The sequence below is a fragment of the Platichthys flesus genome, chromosome 11 (genome assembly GCF_949316205.1).
Source record: "Platichthys flesus chromosome 11, fPlaFle2.1, whole genome shotgun sequence".
Classification (NCBI taxonomy): Eukaryota; Metazoa; Chordata; class Actinopteri; order Pleuronectiformes; family Pleuronectidae; genus Platichthys; species Platichthys flesus.
In genome coordinates this window covers 11,946,689-11,968,430 of record NC_084955.1, presented here as the reverse complement: position 1 = coordinate 11,968,430, position 21,742 = coordinate 11,946,689, and the positions used below count along the sequence as shown (strand labels likewise).

The 21,742-nt window shown below is 42.4% G+C and overlaps 1 protein-coding gene across 1 annotated transcript in view; it reads right to left on the bottom strand.

The window, feature by feature from the left end:
- Positions 1–21,742, bottom strand: part of LOC133964727 (F-actin-uncapping protein LRRC16A-like) — a 60,537-nt gene that overhangs the window by 13,265 nt on the left and 25,530 nt on the right. Inside the window, exons 4-21 of the mRNA XM_062398958.1 lie at positions 20,180–20,239; positions 18,877–18,998; positions 18,443–18,540; positions 18,079–18,149; positions 17,765–17,838; positions 17,476–17,551; positions 13,130–13,218; positions 12,453–12,547; positions 11,602–11,688; positions 10,267–10,370; positions 9,418–9,495; positions 8,787–8,863; positions 7,470–7,574; positions 7,044–7,113; positions 5,169–5,250; positions 4,943–5,042; positions 4,768–4,822; positions 811–983 (exon numbers count right to left, since the gene is read on the bottom strand). Of these exons, the coding sequence (XP_062254942.1) occupies positions 811–983; positions 4,768–4,822; positions 4,943–5,042; positions 5,169–5,250; positions 7,044–7,113; positions 7,470–7,574; positions 8,787–8,863; positions 9,418–9,495; positions 10,267–10,370; positions 11,602–11,688; positions 12,453–12,547; positions 13,130–13,218; positions 17,476–17,551; positions 17,765–17,838; positions 18,079–18,149; positions 18,443–18,540; positions 18,877–18,998; positions 20,180–20,239 (1,616 nt within the window). The remainder of the gene's footprint in view (positions 1–810; positions 984–4,767; positions 4,823–4,942; positions 5,043–5,168; positions 5,251–7,043; positions 7,114–7,469; positions 7,575–8,786; positions 8,864–9,417; positions 9,496–10,266; positions 10,371–11,601; positions 11,689–12,452; positions 12,548–13,129; positions 13,219–17,475; positions 17,552–17,764; positions 17,839–18,078; positions 18,150–18,442; positions 18,541–18,876; positions 18,999–20,179; positions 20,240–21,742) is intronic.

Here is a 21,742-nt window from a genome sequence, read left to right as displayed (position 1 = left end):
CTGTACAAAAACACAAATGAAAAAGGTACATGTCATCAAAAATAATTAGTCATTTTGAGACATTTGCATGGATCTCTGAACGGGTAGGCTCAAATGACAATACAAATATCTCTTTGTTACCACAAAGTACAACTAGAGGGGCAACCAGATCTAATCCAAAAATGATTAGGTCATCCTCTGGTCAGACTCCACCCCTCCACAAAATGTCATGACATCCATTCAGAGGTTGTTGCATATTCCTGCTACATAACAAACACAAGCAATGAAAACACTAGAATGGTACTTAAGGGCATATCTTGGCCAAGGCCAAACAGTCTTCTTATGAAACCAAACTTGAATTCACTAGATCTGGATTTTAATCTGGATCTGATCGATTTTGTTTCTAGGTTATCTCTATCAAGATCAATTATAATTCTCTGAGAAATTAACATTGTTGAAAAAGTCCATATCTTACAACGTTAAAGTAGGTGATAAAAATCTGCCCCCTGATCAGGAGCCGCACCAAAATTCAATGGGTTCTTCCTTAGGTCATCCCACAAAATGTCATGATAATCTGTTCAGCAGTTTTCGCGTTTTCCTGCTAATAAACAAACTAAACAAATACAAGTGCAGATGTAAACGTAACAGTAACTACACATAAGGAACTTCTATATATATTTAAACTATTGATATTCTATAATTACACTTCTCTGTTTGTATTTTATCTTGTCGGTAACACTTTAAGATTTGAACCCATTGTTTCTCCTCTATTGACTGCATGTAACAGTCACATGTCAGCTCTGCGACCCGTTGAACAGGTCGTGTACTGACCTGAGTTTGGAGTTGATCTGCAGAGCCTTGGCCAGCATCTTGGCTCCCATGTCCCCCATGGCGTTGCCACTGATGTCCAGTCTGGTGAGCGAGGAGTTGCTGCCGAGGGCGTTGAGGACGATGGTCAGATCGCTCTTTAGTCTGGAGTCTGCTAAAGACAGGGAGGTGAGGGGCTGTGGAGAGGAGGAGGAGGAGGAGGGGAGGATGGAGGGAGGACATGTGGGGTAAGAGGAGGAGAAAAGAAAAGGGGTTTTAAATTATGAGAAGAAGAGATAAAATATAATTATACTGCGACTGACTCTTGGGTGTCATTTACAGTGTTATGGGACAGCAGGACAGTCTCACGGTTTATCTACAACCTGCAGGCTGATGAGAAGCCCTTCAGTTGTGTGTGTTGGCATCATCAGCACTGAGTATTCACAAGGAGGCTTCTTGGCCTGAAATGTCTGATATGCGTTATCATCATTCAAACTTCAGAGGCAAAAAGGGAAGCACGAGATCAAGTGGATTTCTTTGTAACATGAGAGTGATACAAGGGTTCACAAATCCCCGACAGCGTGCGTCTGCTCAGCAGATTGGAGCTGCTCTGTGATGCGTAACATCTACACAGCTGGTGACTCCTGTGATCTGCCCTCTACAGGCCACTCACTATACCGGCTGCCAAGTCGCCCAGTTGAACCAAACTCGATAATTTTTTTATAAAATAAATGATAACCCAGCTTAACAAAGAGGAAAAGCCAATGCACTGCTTACTTCATAGTCGCGCTGCATTAGTGATACAGTGGTTTGAGATCTTTTACTCAAGACAAATTCACTATGCCAAAATTTGAAATATTTAAATCAAAATCTTATAAAGTGTTAAACGGAGACATACTTTGAGCATAAAAATTTCCCCTCGCTTCACTTCCCTTTAAAAGTCAATGGGGGGTTTCAAGAAATGTCAAAATGTGAAAGGCTCGTGGTTTGTCCATGTGGGCCACCGAGAGAGAAGGCGATGCAACATGGAGAACCATCAAAGTTAGATGGGCTCATTCTAACGAAACAGAATATATACATGAATAATAATAGTATTATTCTGCCAAAAGACGTCCTAAATCAAACACACTTTAATTAAATGTATAATAGCATAGTGTATTTTACCGAATTTGATATGAAAAAACACGACGTTACTTCATGTTTAAGACTTAACTAATGGCTCCTGATCCTGAGGAGGAGACTCTCACCTCCACATAGATTAACACAGTGAACGTGCAAAATAACATAAAAAACGAATAAGCTCAGTCAGCTCAGTGGTTATCAGATGACTTTGGGCTGTAATGAATGTGTGCTGATCAGTGTGTGGAGAAACAACATCAACATGGTTGTATAGGCGGAAAATGATGCATGTGTTCCTGTGGAGCACACAGCAGACATTATGCATGCACATTTAAATAGGTACGAGATGATGCACCAGTGGGCGCTGTAAACTAAATCTTCATCACTGGGTTCCCACACAGACCCTTAAGAATAAAAACGGTGTTCTTCCAAAAAAGGCTCAGTAACGTCTGGTTGTTGAAGTGCAGCACAAGAAATGAAGACGACATCTGTAAGTTGTATTGACAACAGTAAAGTAATTGTGATTTCCATCCCCTGCTATGGCTGAAGTGAAGAAAGTAAAAAAAAGTGAATGACTTTCAGGAGCTCAGATTTTTCAGACATTATAAATCAGTAAGATTGTGAAATCATTATGCTGGAAACGCAGACACGTCCTGTTTAATAAAACCAGGAAAATGAGAGATTATAACGCAAGGCACGCAAATGAAAGTGACCCGCTACTGGAGAACCTTTTTAATGGCCGTCCATTAAATGCTGATTTGTGTTTAATACTGAATTGACTTAATGCATCTCTCCACTACAGTCTGCAGTGGCTCTACAAAGGAGACCAGGGTGTTCTTATGATGATAAACAGTAAAGAACTATTATTACTATCATTGTTGTGCAGAGATAAGTGCAGTTGCATTTATACTGTTAAGTGTCCTCATGTCCCCTTCTATATCTTTCCCTCTAAATTTGTACTGGAGATATTTAGGTTGTGACTTATTTTTCTCCAAATCGTAAACATACCTTCAACTTCCACCATCACATTCACAAACATGCCGATAACTAATAACGTGTATGTTTTCTCCGGGGTTAATCATGAAGTTCATATGAAATGTGGTTTGTTTATCGCAGCCTAAGAACAACTTAAAGAGATTTCTTAATTTGTTTTTGCAGATTCTAACTAATTTAGGTTTTTAACTGTATTAATTATTGTCAATAAGATGTTTGAGTGAAGTTAATTCTCAATAAATTATGATGTTTTTCTGTTAATTTGTGAAGAGTAATCTCGGTGGATAAGTGAACCACATTCCTGCTCACTAATAAAATAGAGTTTATGTCTGTATCCTGGCAGCTCGGAGCGATCCCAGGTCTGGAGTCTGGACTCCAGCCAGGACAGAAACACAACAAGGTAAACGTGACGCCTGCAGCTCCGTCTCTTTCTCTGTCGGGTATTTTTGTGTATTCTGACTATTTTCCAAGACGCACAGCAGAAAAAGAAAACAAACATTCTGTTGAATAAATAATTTAACATGCAGACAAACTGTGCACATTAGAGATAATACTGCGAAGCCCCTGGTCTAAACAAATCTTTGACAAAAAAACATTATTATTTTAGGCACTTTCCCCCATCAATGGAGTTGCTGGTCTATGGCTGTGATAACTTTGTACTTGCCTGCTATGCAAATTAAGACTGACCAAATCTATACGCAGAGTATAGCCACTTGTACTCGCCATGATGCAAACTAACAGTGATCGTCAACTGGGACTACGTCATCACTGACTCTGGAGCCCAGTTGTTAATCCAGAGGGTTCTTTATGTGTAAGGCTTCTGCTGTGTGACAATCCCTGTTTGCCCAAATCTCGACATTGGAGGTGGAAATTGCAAAGTGAGCACAACCTTGGAGTCACACTGTGTACATTCATAGGAAATGAATCAATTTGGAAAATAGCGGAATTATCCTTTAACCCTCTCCCTTCTTCTCAGCTCTGCTGAGCTCCAGCGTCCACCTGCACAGCCAGATAACCAGCTCATACACATACTGCCATCTTTTTATGGAGAATGCATGCTTGCACACACTCGCTCACACGCACACGCACACGCACACGCACACGCACACACACACACACAGACAGAAGACCACAAGAGCAAGCACCAAGAGACCAATCCAGTGTGGCGCAGCTCAATAGGTCCATCAATCTAGCACATCCAGCACTGTGGGAGACAAAGACAGGCAGGCACCAGGACAAAATCTGTTACAGCTCCCATGATGGAGGGAGAGATAAAGCGAGTGGGATTGATCGAGGGACAGGAAGGAGAGGAGCGCTTTGTTTCGCTGCAGGTTTTCTGAAATGTATAACCACTGAAGAAAATGATATTCTTTTAATATCTATTTAATATCACTTATCCCTTTAGACGTTGATAGACACTGGGGGGATGATGATCACAAGCAGCCAGTGATTCGAAGAGTAGTTTAAAGTTTTAATCCCACGACTTCTTTCAAAGAGGTTTCCCTTTGTAGTGTAATAACCCACCAACATCTCACTACGATACTACGATTTCAAAATTAAATGACATCTACCCTAGGTTTAACAGATAAAGTTACACCTCCAGTGTTTATCAATCTTCATGTACCATACCCTGTTAATCAACAGCTTCAATATTTGCGTGCAACTCCCAGAAACCTCACAGTTTCCCTTCACTTTGAGCAATGTAGGGAAATTCTATTCACACTACCCTCTGCTGCAGAGGTCAAGGGTCAGCTGTGGAGCAGATGCTTGCTCGTATAGGATTTGGACCTCGAGGTCGTTCCCTGTTATCACCAGGCTACAGCGCTCCACGAAGAACAACATACAGTCGGAGTAAATTTACAAACTCACCGACTCCTCCTCTTGAATCATGTGCACCAGGCTGTCCAGGATCGGGCCGAGGTTTCTGAGTCAGGTTGAAGAAAGACAAGAAGAGACATTTTAGCCATGGTTAAAAACCTGTGTAGACCTGCTAATTTTGGTGTAGAACAGGCATACGGTCTCTTTTCCTGCCCTGTATTCTTACTTTGACTTGATGTTGTTGAAGTTCTTGCCCAGAGAGAGGTGTTTGATGGAGCGGTTCTTGGCCAACCACACCAGCAGAGTGGACAGATCTGAGTCCAGGCCTGGAGGTTTTAGAGAGGATAATATGAGAGGCTGATCTCTGCCACTTATAGGATTCCGCAGATTTTTGAATCAGGTTTAAAAAGCTCAGTCACTGTTTGGTACAGCACACGGACGCTGTCACCCACCGTTGTCAGAGATATCCAGGCTGGAGATGTTTGGGATCTCTGCTATACAACTCTCGAGGATTTGAGAACCTCCTGAGCGCAGCTGGACAGACAGAAGGGGAGGGGGGACTTTAAACTCACAGTGCATCAGACCCAGACACATCTAAGAACCTTTACAGGCTACAAATCAGATGGTTTAGACTTAAAGACCTATAGTACTCTTTAGGTGAAACATGCAACTTAAGATGGAATCATTAAGGAATTAACATGGTGGTTTAAAGTACCACTGATCATCCAGTATAACTGCAGCTGGGAGCTGTTGGTAGTTGTATTCATGTCATTTCTTAAGGCTGATGGAAAATGGGCTCGGGAAGAGGAAAAGGCTGAGCAGGAAGCAGGCGTGCAAATTAAAAGAGGAGTGAATGAAATGTTAATTATGAAGAGTGAGTTCACTGGTACTTACACAATGACCGAGCTAAGAGCAGCGTTACGGGGAGAGAAGAGCATTTCAGAGCCAAGCCAACAATTACCAACAAAAGAAAAACCACACACAGATGCTTAATGCTCATTCTTCTGAGCCGACATACACACGTGTGCACGCATCTGCACAAACACACTCATCGGGGAGTCGCACACGCTCCTTATTTCGCACAGTTATAGGCTGCCCCCACCCAAACGCTTCATTAAAGCTCCAAGAGGAAACGGATAGAACGCATCATCCCTCCCTCCATCCCTCCACCCACCACCGCAGCTTCTGTTCGTTATCTCTCTTTATCTGTTGGAGCAAGGGTGTAGACGGGGGGCTGGTGCGTGTGTGTGTGTGTATGTGTGTGTGTCTGAGAGAGAGAGAGAGTTGTGATGAAACAATTAAAGAGGCAAACCGAGCCATCCCCCACCTCACCTCGTCCTCACCCTCCCCTCCCTCCGCTCATCTCTCCGCCCCCGCCTGCTGTCTGCCAACTCTTCCATTATACAGCCTCTTAACGGTGTCGCTGGCCTGTCAAATGCTTTTTGGAGTGGATCCTAAAAAGGCTGATTGCATTGAATTGAGTGTTGACACCAAAACTATAAACAAAAAAAGCCAGCACTCAATAAACTTTAGCCGATAACAGCACTTATAGAAATGGGACCAATACTGGAAACATGATTAATAAAAGGAATAAAATCGAGGGAATGCAATGCCGGTTTTACTCTTTAGACTTGCTCCACTGCATTTCGCAGCACGTGATTAAACTGTGCTGCCGCATAGCTGTGCATGTTTGCCTGCATTCTCATCAGCTTCACTGTGCATTGAATATAACTGCTGCTGTGGGATCTAGGTCCACTATGCTGCTACTGATCAGGAAAGTGATGTGAAATAAAGAGAGGGAAAGGGCCGAGTTGGATCCAAAGCTGCGGCTGCTGCAGGAGGGCTCATGCCTCACCACACTGGTGATATATTTTGAACACTTGAGTCTAATGGAAGTCAGGGGCTTTAACTTGAACCATTAAGATTTCAACTGTACAAATGGGTTCTGGTCATTCATATGATTTGGAATTCATTGTGAACAGGGTTTGACAAAGTTCCCAGATTCCTGCTTGTCTCACACATTGACAAGCTGCACCGAAAATCTACAAATGCTTCGAACTGGGTTATGAATATGCACAAACACACACTCACAGACACACACCAATTACCCCAGCAAGTAAAAATCCCATGTACTGCCTGAAGAAAATATTTCTCATGAGCCAGGTACAAATGTACGCACTGCAAAAGATATCTCGATGTGAGATCAAATAAATTGATGAGGGGAAATGATGGCGTGCAGGAAGTTTATGATGACGTGCAGGTTGTTATGATGACATGCACATTGTTTACGATGACGTGCACGATGTTTATGATGACGTCTGTCTCACCTCACAGCAGCTGAGGTCTACAGACACGTCCTTCAGACTGGGGTTACTGGCCAGACCAAGCAGGAAAGCTCTGAAACAATATAAATACAGACAGTTTAAAAAAGGTATTATAGGATAGAGAGAGAGAGATTAAACGAGTATGCATTGTTTTAATTTTGTATTCTATTTTGTTCTGTTTTGTGTAGTTTACAATAGTAAAACCACTTCAGTTAAATATTTAACTGCAGTGTCTCTGTGCGCTGTGAGCTTCAGCAGCTGTTCTCTGGGATAAAAGCTGACGGGACAAGTCTAGTTTTCACTCTACTTTTAAATAGTGATATAAACAGTGTGTAGTGAAATAAGATGAGGAACAAGGAGAACAAAGACTGTGGGACAGAGGAAGCCACTTGTTGAGACGTATTAAATGTGAATGAATGGTGGTCTCACTTGAGGGCCTCTGGTGGCAGCTTGGTTCCTGACACGTTGATGGAGCTCAGCGTCAGGGCGCTGCTGAAGAAGTGCTTGAACGATGGAGGCACCTCTTTGCCTTTCCTGCAGAAACAGAGGAGGAAATTAATTCCAGATGGATTCACAGACCGACTTCAGTCCGTGACACATTTTAGGTTTTACCTTCTCTTAGAGATACGATTTTAACTGAACAAAAAGGACACAGCGGGGATTCACAAAATGGCACAAAGTCCCGGGCAGAAAGTAAAACTCGGTAGCACACCTCCTCCACACACTCCATCTACCTCTTTTCCCGTTATTTCCCTCCACTTTTACTACACTGTCGTCCTCCCCCTCTCCTCTTCTGCACCCCCATCCTCTGCCCTCACTCCTTAATGAAGTCCTCAATTCCCCAGAGACAAACTGGAAAGAGAGATAATGATGGGAAGACAACTGCCTCAACCGCCCATCTGTTACACACACACACACAGATAAATATAATGTAAAGTCCCAAAGAGGTAACAAAAAACACCTTTGGTACACACACACATGCACAAACACACACACACACACATTGTGCAATGTCCCAAAGAGGAAACATAAACGAGAACACACACAAAAAAATATAATGTCCTAAAGAGGTAATAAAAAGGAGAACAGACGCACATACACACGCACATCCACATCCTGTATTTTATCCGGCCTGTAATAGCATGTTGCTACCAGCAGGTGTCACACACACCAGCACACAGACTGAATTCCTGCTCAAATCTGAATTTCAGGGCGAAATGAAACTTACACAATTATCAAACTGGCACAGACAACCACAGTATAGATTATACACTGTATAAGGAACTCACCGTACACACAATAAGAAACTCTGATTGGTTAACATGGACAAATGCCCATCTTCAATCACTGAAGATGACATGTTTGCAATTCAACTAACATGGAGAGTACACGGTTTGATCCCACAATAGATGCAGGTGGAAGTTGTAGAGAAGTATGGATGTCATTTCAAACATCATGAAGAGAAAAAAGAAGTTTGCAGTTTGGGAATGAGTGCACAGTCCAGTTGGTCATCATGTAGACATGGCCGGGGCTGTCTTTTCTACAATTTCTTATTTAACACTATCATAGCCTTCGAACTCTAACTTCCTGTCCCATACTTCCTGTTTTCAGACGACCTCCAACTGACGCATGTGCAATGTTTCCAGTGGTATTTCGACAAAATCTTGAAAAATGGTTGTTCATAAATCTTGGAAGGAGGAGGCTACAGTTTGACAACAACACGATTGTTAGTAGACGGGTTCTCACCGGTGAGGGAAGACGCTCTTCGACACGTTGAGAACAGAGAGGTGTTGGACTGAGCCTCGCAGCAGAGCAGAGCAAACCTGGTGAACACACACACAACATCAAAAAGTGTGAATGATTTCTTTGATTTATAAGTTTGAATTACATTCTAACATTATATTTTTGAAATAGGATTTAAATATCAATAACTATTGTTACAACACACACTTCTTCTCTGCACCTCCCAACCCTGCTGTGTGTTTATAAGCGTGCGAACATATTAACAGCCGAGTGCACGTGACCAAACAGAATATGATTTAAGAGCTCATGAATATCTGCAGTGACAGGCTGACAGCTGGCTACATCTCAGACTGATCAATACACAGTGTTTGGCTCTCAGACCCACATCAATACATCACACACAGTGTTCAGACCACTACACAGACAGCAACACAGATTTACTGTTTGATTACATTCCCTCCTACATGGATGTTAATGGCCACCACCTCCTCTTACACTGCTGTTTAATGAGATACAACTCGGAGAGCAAGCAGTTTGATCAGGATTGTGAGCTCTGGTGGTTTTTACACTGCATCTCTTTACTCATGTGTTCCTCTGGAGATCGGTTATAATATGGACGTGCCACACGACTCACCTGGTCCAATGAGCAGTCAGTGTTGGAGAGGTCAAGGGTCACCAGGCTGTTGGGTTGAGCAAGGAAGTGGCAGAAAAGCTGGAAAACACCACACACACAGTGTTAGAGAGCAGAGGATGAGACCTTCTCCATGTGGCGGGGGGGGGGGGGGGGGGGGGGCATGAACATTCTTCTATGCATCTCTTCTATGCATCTATACCACTTGTGTGTTGTTGATCACAGTGAGAAAGTCTGATGTGCCCCTAGAAACACGGTGACTGTCACTCCTGCAGATTCCATGTTGTTTCTTTAACTCTTTTGTTATGTTTTATGGTTGACAGTTTTTTTTCCAGCCATCTTGATCCCCTCTTTTATTTATCACCTTGTTTGATGGTGTTAAAGTATAAGTGGCCAGTTAGCTTAGCTTAGCATAAAGACTGGAAACATGGGGAAAGGGTTAGCCTGGCTCTGTTGGGTAACAAAATCTTGACTACCAGCTCCTAATGAAATGAGAGGATGATGAGCAGGATTTAAAAAAACTATTCCTTTAAACCAGTCTTCACCCACTCAATGATTTATTGTCAAGCCTCAAATACAATACATTAAACTGATGGGTGTGACTGTATCTGATTTCTAACCTCAGAGTAAAGACCCCCCCCCCCCCCATCTCTGTATCTGTGCTCGGAACAGACGTCTAATGTCCTGAGTGCTGAGTGATTTATAAGAGTCCGAAAAAGGTCTCCACATAACTGCAGCACTGAACTGTTTCAATCAATTAAGTGTTATTGATACCAGCTCTGAGATGGATTAAAAACTGTGTGTGTATACGTGTCTGGGCGTTCGTGTGTGTGTCTGTGCGTGTGTGTATACCTGCATGTCGTCCCCTCGGAGGATGTTCCCTGAGAGGTCCAGATGGACCAGGCTGCTGGAGATGGACGGGTTGGCACTCAGTGACTGGCAAAGGCTGTTCACCCCTAAAACACACGCACACAGCACACACACAGCACACAGCACACAGCACACACACACACACACACAAAAAGCAATGTCAGCAATATCTCCAGCCTCAAATCTCCCTCGATGTTTTGACAGCATATTGAAGGAAGTAGCAGAGGAAATGAGCAGTGACAGGAAAGAACAGGATCAGAATGTAGAGTGAATGGAAAGAGAAGAGAGTCAGGCCTTCTCCTGTTTGTGAAGAAGTGATCACCGGGAGTGCAGCGTTAGCCAGAGCTCGCTAGTGTATCAGCATTTGGCAGCTTTTCACACTGGGAAGTCCCAAAAGTTAAACTGCAACATGAACCATGTGCAACACCTTTTTTCGAGTGGTGGCTCCAGTTCTGAAAATGACTTACAAGCTGACATTTTTATAAAGCTCTATTTAAAGCTGTTTAACCTGAGCCAGGTCATTAACAATGATAGCAATCTTCACACATACAAAATTAGTAACATGAAGCTGTTAAAATATATTTTTTAAATAGACTGGTATTGGATCAGAACTCGGTATCAGCTGATACGCTTAGTCCAGGCATCAGAATCTAAAAGCCACATAAAAATAAATTGGTGTAAAATGTAATAAAATGTCTTCAATCCTCTGCTTTATCGATGAGCGCTGAGGGTTTTGGGCCGTTAGCAGAGATGTGCAGGGCTCAGTTAAAGCAGCACTAACCCTGCTCTGTGGAATATGATAGCCGTCTATTGATCGCCTGAGAGCAAAGCGTGTTCACAGCGGCTCCCTGCAGAGGGTACCTGGTGCAGGGACATTTACAATGGAGGAGAACCAAGAGGAAAGTTTACCTGCCAGCGACTGTTGATAAGATCTGCACTTAATTTAGAAATGATGATGAGAATAATCTACAAATCCTCTGCAGCCTCGTCATCGCCTTTCATTAAGAGGTCTTTACTTTTTGTGCCAAGACAACATTTGTGCTATTTAAAACTGGCGCACTGTTTACAGATCGTCTTTGCACAATCACACAATACAAATACATCTCTTTTTCATACCCCCCCGGCTCCCACGCTCGGTGTTTATCGTGCAATAATTAAGAGTCATTAGCATCCCAGTGGTAGGTGTCATCAGATTAGTGGAAAGTGTGAATTACAACAGATTGCAGGGGGGGGGGGGGGGGGAGTGAATTAGAACGACAAAGAATCCTGCCAATCACAAAGCAGCGCTCGCACGCTACAGGGGAGGAGGGCACGTACCTTTGGCTGAGAGTGAGGTTTTGGAGAAGTTTAAATGCTTGAGCCCCGTACGAAGTTTGGCAAACTGAGCTCCGAGGGAGGAGATACCTGCAGCAGGAGAGAGAGGGGGAGAAGACACAGTTATTTTCATCTTGTCACTGATCTCCCACGGGGCGGCTACAACGACTCTCTTTAAATACCAAACCACTTTTCACCTTGATCCACCATGTTGCAGGTGTTTCATCTCTGGTTAACACTTATATTACAGGGTCGACAGTGCACTGTGTACTCTGCACTCTACAAGCTCTTTCATTTCTGCTATTATATCAACATTCAATTTAAAAGAGACTATCATCATCAACAGTGGATTTCAAAACAAATCGATTTTTAATAAATAATAGTGCATTTAAATCTCAAAGAAAAAAAAGGCAGCTGCATTTATTGTTTTGCAGAAAGGGCCTCCATTTGTTCCAGTTTAATATCTTTAGTAGTCACTAATCAGTAAATTAGTTAAAAACGTCTATGAAGGCAACTGTCTGAAAGTAGCAGTCATCGAGTAAATTCCCATTAAAGTAAATGGTTTTCTTTTAGCCTGAGGATGGAGCTGATGAAATATTAAACTTGTTGAGCTCACTGCACTGGGACAAGGACACCTAAACTGTATATTCACAGTATAATAACACACCCATTAGCTCTAACAGACTGTGGTACAGTAGTTTATGCAGTGCAGAATTTATAAATAATCTTACAACCTATTATCTGTCACAGTAGTGGTGGACTGAGTCAAAATAAGCTGTTTAGAGTAAAGCACAGTGGAGAGAATAATAGAGCAGGGACGAGCACATTAGTCTGGATGAGAGCAGATATCATACCTCTGTCCTCCAGTGGGTTGTTGGCAAGATTAATGGTGGTGAGTCCTGAGCTGGGGTTGTGAGCCAGAGCAGCAGCGAGCTTCTGGGCGAAGTCACTGTAGAGCATGAGAGAGTGTTTCCATTATGCGGGTATGACCAGTGAACTGCACACGTGGAACCTATCAAAATGCTTTATTCTTACCCAGCTACACCCAAAGGCCTGGATGAACCGAGGTGTATTGAAATGCTAAATTAGAACTATGGTGAAACACTGGCTGTATTTGTGTGTTTGGTAAATGTACCAATACAAATCTTGTTTAACAGCTAAATACACAAACAGCATGAAAAGCACCAAACTGAACAACAAGCCGTTTCCCTCATAGAGCTGAAAAATGTAGACATCCAGCCAACGTCAACACTCCTCGGCGAAGTGGCTGCAATTGTTTATGAACACAATTTATATCTTTTAACTTGACATAGTCTGGTTAAAAGATATAACCATATAACGATGTGTCTGCACATAATCAGTAATGACACAAAATCTGATTCAAGTATATTTTTAATCTTGCAATTCAGTAATGCGTTTTTAGAGTGTAAGGGGATGTTCCAAACTGAAAGGTATCATCGTCCACTAAACTAATCATGTCTGTACTCTTCATTCCAAGTTAACTGACTTTGGATTGTTTGCAGCCTCTTACGTTTTGAGTCCTGCGTTGTCCAGAACCAACTCTTCCAGTCGACTGGATCGAGACACCACCCTGAAGATCTGCTCACACACATCTGCAGACTGAACACACACACAAGTAGCAGCTGTCAGATAAATCTTTGTTATACACTCTTTTGTCGGTAGCATTATTCAAAAAAATGAGATATCCGGAAAAGATACTGAAAGGACAATGTCTCCTTGTTCCCCAGTTTTTCCGATCGCAGATAGTGTGAGTGATATGGAAGAGAAACAATGAGTCACACTGACAGAGGCACAGTCTCATCTCAAATTAAAAACAGTTTTATTTAAGAAGCCCATTCACAACCCCCTGCTCTTAGCTACAGTGAGAAAACTGCCAAAACAAACATAACAGGGGGACAGACACAGAAATCTCCCTCACAACTGAGGGTCCCCCTTCCAGAGGTGCAATAGATGTCACATGTAACAGAGCTCATCAAAAAAATATTTACAACATTCACGTGAAAGGACAGTGTCTCACATGAATGGAGAAGTGCATCAATGTTTAAAGCATTTCTATCAAAAGAAAATCTCTAATTTCTCCGGTACATTTTGTGCTTTTATTCGTCATTTCTAATCACCAGTACAGAGAAAGTCTTCAAATTAACCAAAGCAGCTCTGAGGCTTGAAATGCTACATGAACAGGGAGCCACAAAGTTTGTAGTGAAACATTCAAGGTCATGGGAATACCAGAGAAATGTACTTCTGAGACATGTGATTTCCAGCAGGTGATCCTGAGCAGAGCGCAGGCAAAACACTCTGGGAATCTGTTCATTTAAGCTCATTAGAGCTGTAGAGTAGAACGCTTCTTTAAAAAAAAAAAAAAAGTCTCTCTCTTCCACTTAAAGACCATTTATGCGTAACAAGCAGAGACTGGGGAGCGAGCGAGAGGAGAGCTTGGACACTTAGGAGGGAGAAAGTTGTCTCGCTTCCGTGGTCACAGCACGACGGAGGAGGTGGGTGGGGGGGGTGGGGGGGGGGGGGGGGGGAGTCGAGGGAGCGGGCGGCACTCATATTTAGACAATAATGAAAAATTCAGCAGTCTGTGCCTTACCCAGATATTCACTGACCCAGTTCGCCGTGTGCTGCGTCACTCGCTCACAAACGCACACAACCTCTTATTACTGACAACACAACATTTTCTATCATAATAACTTTACTGGATCGTTGTACTGTTGTTATTCTTTGGGACTGACATTCCTGCCATAAGGGACTGTTTCTCTTGCTGTGGCCACAACACTGGCAACATTGTCCCACACTGTTATCTAAAGCGACGGAGGGGGGGAAAGAGGAGAGAGAAGGAGAGAGAGAGAAGGAGAGAGAGAGAGAGAGAGAGAGAGAGAAAGGGACTGTTGTTCACATGTTTACTCTGCTGAAAGTGTGAGTATGACAGGAGAGGGATGAGAGTGATGGAGGGCAGTGAGGGATGACATAATAAAGAGAAAAAGGAGATATGAGGGCAGCGAGGGGTGAAATGGAGGAAAAGAGGAGCGAGAGCAGAGGGTTGTGGCCTTAGAGGGAGCGAGTGAACAAAGAGGCCTGTATTTTCCACATGAGTCACAACAAGACTGCCGGGTGACACGGTCAGCGTGAAGACTGCACCATTTACTGCCTGTTAAAGAAGAGCCTCGTCATGCTGCGCTGCTCAGACCCTGGGACCTGCTGGAATGTCCCACAGACACACACACACACACACAAAAAGCCCGGTGAGATCATGAGGTAAAGAGAAAAAAAGTCCTCTAATCACTGTCCCCACCTCGTCTTCTCCTCCTGTTTTCTGTTAACAACTCTGCATCTTGATTAGGCCACAAACAGACTGATTGAACGCAGGACGAGCTGCACAATCCCTGCTGTGATAGCCAGTGTGTGTGTGTGTGTGTGTGTGTGTGTGTGGGTGTGTGTGTGTGTGTTGTATCAGCCACTCCACTACATTGAGATATCCCTTATCTGTTTGGCGCTGGTTAGACTCACTGCACTTTGCGTCTCTTTTTATAAATCCCTAGTGTGACTGTGTGGCTCACCACCACAGAAGATAGTTGAGGTTGCCCTGGCGTTGAACTTCCGTCACTCGATTTGGCAGGAACATCCACTGACATGCTTCTGGTCGTGGAAAGTAAACACGAGTTCCCCGAGCTTTTGATCTCTGTCTACCACTCTTTCTACCAAACGTCCATTCTTTACATCTCTCCTTCATTCATTCGACTTCTCTCCTCGTCCATTTAAGGCTCGTTTATGCTCAACGTTAGATACACATACAGAAACAGACGGAGCCCTGTGTGTACACTCTGCATTCATTTCATCCGTATTTGTGTACGTCTACTGAAAGCTTACAAATACAGATAAAACAGACAAAACCGAGTGGTCAAGACATTTCAACAACGGTGGAACTTTTTCAGGAGAGATCTTGCGAGGTTTGGAGGTTTGGAGATTCAGGCGGCTTTGGCCCGGGCACAAGGACAAACAAACAGCCGATCTTGCCTTTTTCTTAAGAGGTTCAAAATCAAATTTGTTGTCGTCAGAAAGTCTCGACTCCTCTGACACATGGTAGTAAGTGGAGAGAACCTGTGACACTGTTAAAGAAGCTGCCTCTATGGCTGGCATCACTCAAGCACACGCTAAGGAACGAGTGAAAATATCTCCACTCAAACCTTCCCATCACTATACGCTGCTCTGTTTTAGCACACACTAATCTGGGATAAAAGAAGGACACACATTAGACACAGGCTGCACATGTGCCTGCCTGAGAAACTAAATATGCACATGGAATGGGGGGAGGCCGGATTTTTAAACTCGATACAAAAGGAACAGTCCGTGACGGAAGAGGAAGATAATGATTTGGACTGAGGAAGCTGCGTGTGGTGAGTGGTGAGGCCGAGCGCAGCCTGGAGACACGGCCGGTAATGGAGCGCTGCAAGGGGGCACCAGCCTGAGACTTTTGAGTCCCTTTGTCTCGTTGGGATTAGGAGTCTTATCACACGAGAACACGGGACTGATCCTCAGTCAGCACATATAAGAGGTGACAGAAAACTGAAACAAAGGGGGAAATGCTCTGTATAGTTTGACACATGCAGCTACTATCACTGTCAGGCAAAGGTAGAGGGGAGGGAGGATGAACGGAAAAGTGAATTCAGATAGAGAAGGACACGTCAGACTTAGAGGATACAGATACTATCAATAAATAGTTGAAGATGAATATTAATGTTTAAAACATCTTTAAATGATAAACTGTAAATGGTGAGTGTATTTGTTAGGAGCTTTTCCAGTCTTTTCAACCACTCAAAGCTCTTTACAGCACAAGTCACATTCATCCATTCACTCACACAGTCATTCTGAGCTTCTATCACCCTCTCAGCACTTTTTCTATCACCCACCATTCATATACTCTCGGCACAGCAGTAAGGGGCAATTTAGGGTCAGTACCCTGCCCAAAGTGGTGCCGGGGATCAGACCACCGAGCCTCTAGTGGACGACCCACTCCAACTCCTGAACCACTCCTTTCCCCCATTTAAGCTAAGATGCCAGACTGAAGTTATCAGTTGTGAATAATTGCTGTTTTTCTAATTATAACCTTTTTCTTAGTTATATTAATTTGTATAATAAAATATAAAGCAGAAGCAGAAGTGCAGAAAGACAGTGAAAAGCAGAACCTTCACCCAAGTGACAGGAACAGATAAGAACCTGACAAACGCAGTAACACTACTAATCTCTGAGATGGGATTCAATCTGAATTATCATGTCATTTTGTGGCAGCGGACTACAATACTATCCATCATGGTGATGTGCTAGAGTTAATATACCGTGAATCTACTACTATAATGGGACACTTAGGCTACATACATACTATTACTATTTAATTTTAAATGTTTTAAAGCTAAAACAATCCCTATCCACAAAAACATTTTAGCTACGTATCGGTAATAATCCCCATCTGCACTAACACAGCTGAGAATGCAGATCACCTGACCATTCAAGTATGCTTGGCATGTGCATGCTGGTGTAAGCAGGAAGCAGATCGTTTTTCTGCAGGTGGTTGATTGTTAAAGAAAATATTGACTAAGAAACAAAAATGGTGAAAGGAAAGCACTGAGATTTATTTTTCCTGGACTGAGTTTCCAAACTTCTCAGTTTTAGGAGCTCAAATCTTCCGGAGAAGCATAGATTATAAAATGAAAACCTATTGGTTTGGATGCAGCCTAAAGAGGTGATAAAGAGAATTGCACCACCTCTTCATTTCACAAGGACAGAGCTATAGAGGCAGTGGCTAGAAAAGACAAGCATGGAACGTGGTACGAGAAGAAGATGGTGAAAACAGGAACTGACCAGTTTGTAGTCCTTGGTGGAGAGTTTGGTGAACCACTGGTTAAACTCCAGCACGGCTATTATTGCCACCAGATCCCTGAGGAACGGAGAAAAAGGTCAGGCCAGCAATTAAACACTCCTCTTCATCCGTACTACCTGATACTGTAAAGTGTCTTCAGCATTTTTTGCATTAGAGAATAAATCATGTCACCATAACAATACCTCCTTTCTCCTTTCCCTTGGTTTGGTGCCACATGGCCTCTATCTGTGATGTATTGCATTGGTATGCTTTGGCAGTATTTTATCTCACCTGTTCTCCAAATGGCTGAAGTCCTGCAGGTTGAGTTCTCTGGTGTCTTGTGTTAAATAGATGGTGTCCACATCCTGCAAGAGGAAGAGTTCATCAAAGTTCATATCAACCAACAGGTTTATATTTAGACAATGAGTCACATAGAGACAAGAAACTGGAAGGAGCCATTACAGATGTGAGCTCATGTCCTGTTAAGTTGATATTTTTTATAAAAGGGTTTCCTGCAGGTTTGTGTTATATATCGAACTGCACAGTCAGACCAGGATCTGTCAATACTGTACAGCAATGCACAAACAAACATGAATAATACTGACCCACTGCACCTCCTCCTTGTAGGGCAGCCCCAACCAGTCACACACACATCTGTACATCTGAGAAAACCCACCTGCAACACACAGAGATGTAGCTCAACAACAATCTAAATTATACAAATCTTTGGCCAAAGCTGTGATACGTGGTTCATGTGCAAATGAAAATGCACATATTTCTGTACACAGTGTTTATTCTGTAAAACGAACGTTTATCTGCACATTTACAGGCTGGTAAGGATGCATCTGTGTGAGGCTCATGTTGGCTGAAATTATCTGCCATCCACTTTATCAATTCGGCTCTAAAAACTTCTATACCCTTAATGTTAACTCACTATATGACTGAACCATTAGATAAACAGGCTCCTACCACAGGGTCCAGGCTCTGCAGGCTTGTTGTCCTCCCACAGAGTCTGCAGAGAGGTCAGCCGGTCTGGAGGCTCCATACAAAGCTTCTTCATCACTTTGCTGAGAAGAGAAGATGAATGGAAACGTGACTTCCTGTTTCTCTGTAGCTGGTGACACGTCCCTCCCTTCAAAAAAGGTTTCATCAAGAAGCTCCAGGCTAATGTCTCACTGTTTGACTCAACACTGGAGATCTTTCAAGCTGAACAACTGAGTGTTCCAATAATATGGGGTTCAAATAGATGAATTGAAAAGAAATGTGTAAGGGAAAGAAATATTTTGGATAATACAGTAAAACCAGCACTATGAGGGGAGTATTGGTTCATATCTCTACACGACTGGTACAATAACATCACAATGAATCTATGAACAGAAGCATGAGTTGTTGGTGGAACTCACCTGGGTGGTAAACCTGGACATATCCTCACGAGGCAGTTTCCTATGTGGGCCACCACCTCATTGACCTCCTCTGTCGAGAGCAGCTTCAGGGAGAAGGAGCCGCGCTCGTACTCTATCAGCAGCTGAAAGGACACAACGCTGATCAGGGATTCATGCCAGCTGCCATTGTTCCACCTGCACCTGCTTCAACCACTGCTATTTGTCGCATAAGAAATAAAATCACTATTTTATTTATTTCCGTACATCAATCTCTTTCTAGATTAAATCTACTGTATAATACAAACCTTCCTATCACACTTCCCTTTTGCTCCATCTCATATAGAACCCAACTGATTTATTGCCTTTTCTACAAAAATCGTATAATATGGGTGTCTGTGTTTATGTTTGCTGATATGTACTCATATAAGACATTTCACAGAATAAACAATTCAGAAAAGATGTAAACATGTGTTTACATTTTCTGTAGAAAAATATGTTTATTTCTTCATTTGAGTTCAATATATTTGTTTGTTTGTTTGTTTATAATTATTTATAATAAGGTTTTGGTGTGAAATATCAAACCTCAATAGCTAACACATAGTTCCACCAAATGTTTTTACACCCTAATATTGGTAAAGATCCCTATGAGCAAGGCTTTCGATTCATATTCCACTTCTCTGCCCATCTACTCCCATGAATTTACCCTACAATAATATAAATAACAAGAATAACCATAACCAAGTATCACCATCTGTCCACTCAAACATCTGAAGCCCACATCTTTGCATGAAGTAATGATTTAACGACATTTACCTAGACTACAATTATGCAAATGCTTATGTAAGTTGATATGTGCCTCCTCTACAGGCCAGAATTAACATAATCCTGGATTGTACAGGAGAGCAGCAGGCATTTATTACGAGGACACATCTCCTGAGACGAGCGGGGGGAGGTTCAGCTGCAGGAGCAGTGTAGTAAGTGACAGATTATCATATATTGTAGGTAGATCCTCTTCACTGACACCGAGCCAGCTCTGGTCAAACAGCCAAATGGAAGCTCTCTCCAGATGGAAGAAAAAAAATCAAAACCAGATCGTTTCTGGGCCTCAGGACAGATTTCACTGTCTCCTATGTAAATCATTTTCTTTAAGGATTAAACTGGCCTTCAAGATATTTAGTTTTTCTCCTCGGGTTTGTGTGTCCCACTTGCAAACATTTTTATAGACAGGCAATGTTTAAATGTCAGTCATATCGATCTTTTCATCATCAAGAAGCAAAAAAGCTTATTTAAAAAAGCAGACTCTTAAATGTTGGTTTGTCTTTACCTGTGTCGGCTTGTTACAAGCAATCCCCTGGATCTCCAGGTAATTAAGGGAGTGTTCCACCTAAAAAAGACCAAAGAAATCACCATTAAATTTAAAATAAACAAAACATTATTAAATAAGTGACTGACAGCGAGTGTATGGTTTCTGAAGGCACATTTTGTGTATTATCAGAAAGGAAAGGAAGGAAAGATGCATATTTTTGTGCACACGTGGGTGCCAGTCATATTTGAATGAATGATAATAAACATTTAAGTGTGAGTGTGCTTTCGAGATCTCACAGTTTGTGACAGTAATCAATGTTTAATAACACCAGTTGAGCACAGTGACTGTCTGACTGAGGAATGTGCTGTAAAATTGTCTGTTCTATAATTAACAGATACAAATTCAGCAATTTCTGGTTTCTTTCTCAGGACCTGTGCAGACTACGGCACTGACCCATGCAATTTTGTTGACACATTTTTTCTTTCAAATTATACCTACGAAGTAAGATTCATTGCTAAAAAAATAAGTCTTTAGCAAAAATATTACAGCATTTCATCTCTACCAGCTTAATATATTTAAAATGTGCACCACATTAAGACACTTAAGAACTTAAATATGTTTTTCTCCTTGTAGTTTTTACAGTTTGCTTCCTGACTGATGTGAACTGAGAGATAGTCGAGTGCAGCTTTTGACAGAAATGGGAAAATACGGTAAATCAAAAAAGGGCCTCTTTATTACTTTTCTGTTCATGTGCAAAAGACATTATTTAGAAAGCAGGTCCAGATAAAGACACATCTTTTCATTCTCTGTTTCGTGAGAGCATTTGAGGACAAAGAAAACAAAGAGAAGCGGAAGTCTGCCTCTCCCTACCTAAGGAGGAAAAAAAAATCATTGGTTTATGTGAGAGGGGGAAACTTGAATACAAATTCCTACGTCTATATACAGAGCACACTGTCTTCCTGAACTCTTCATCTCTCAGACACACACAGACACAGACACACAGACACAGAGACACACACACACACGCACGCACGCACGCACGCACGCACGCACGCACGCACGCACGCACGCACGCACGCACGCACACACGCACACACGCACACACGCACACACACACACACACACACAGTGCCTGAGGGCAGACCAGGGAGCGAGGCCAGACTATTCCAGGTGGGCGCTGCTGAGTTCCTGAGGCCTGGCTCAGAGATGAGAGGTGGGAGACTGTCTGTGTACTGTCTGACTGTCTGTCTGCAGTATGTGTGTGTTTTAAGTATTCAGTGATGCCTGTGGTTACCAACTTATGATGGAAATAACTACTAGATATAGAAATGAAACACATAATCCTGAATGAAAACCTTACTATCCTTGAAATAAGATATCCCACTCATTGCTTACCAATTATTAAAAAAATCCACCTTAATATAAATGATGTTGATTTAGAAAACAGTATAACACCCCATTGCCATATTGACAGCATGGGTGAGCTACTGACTATAGCCAAGTATGATAGGAAATTCAGCATAAATAGGTTATTGATATAATAATAACCATCATAATAATCACAATTTTGATTTGTATTCC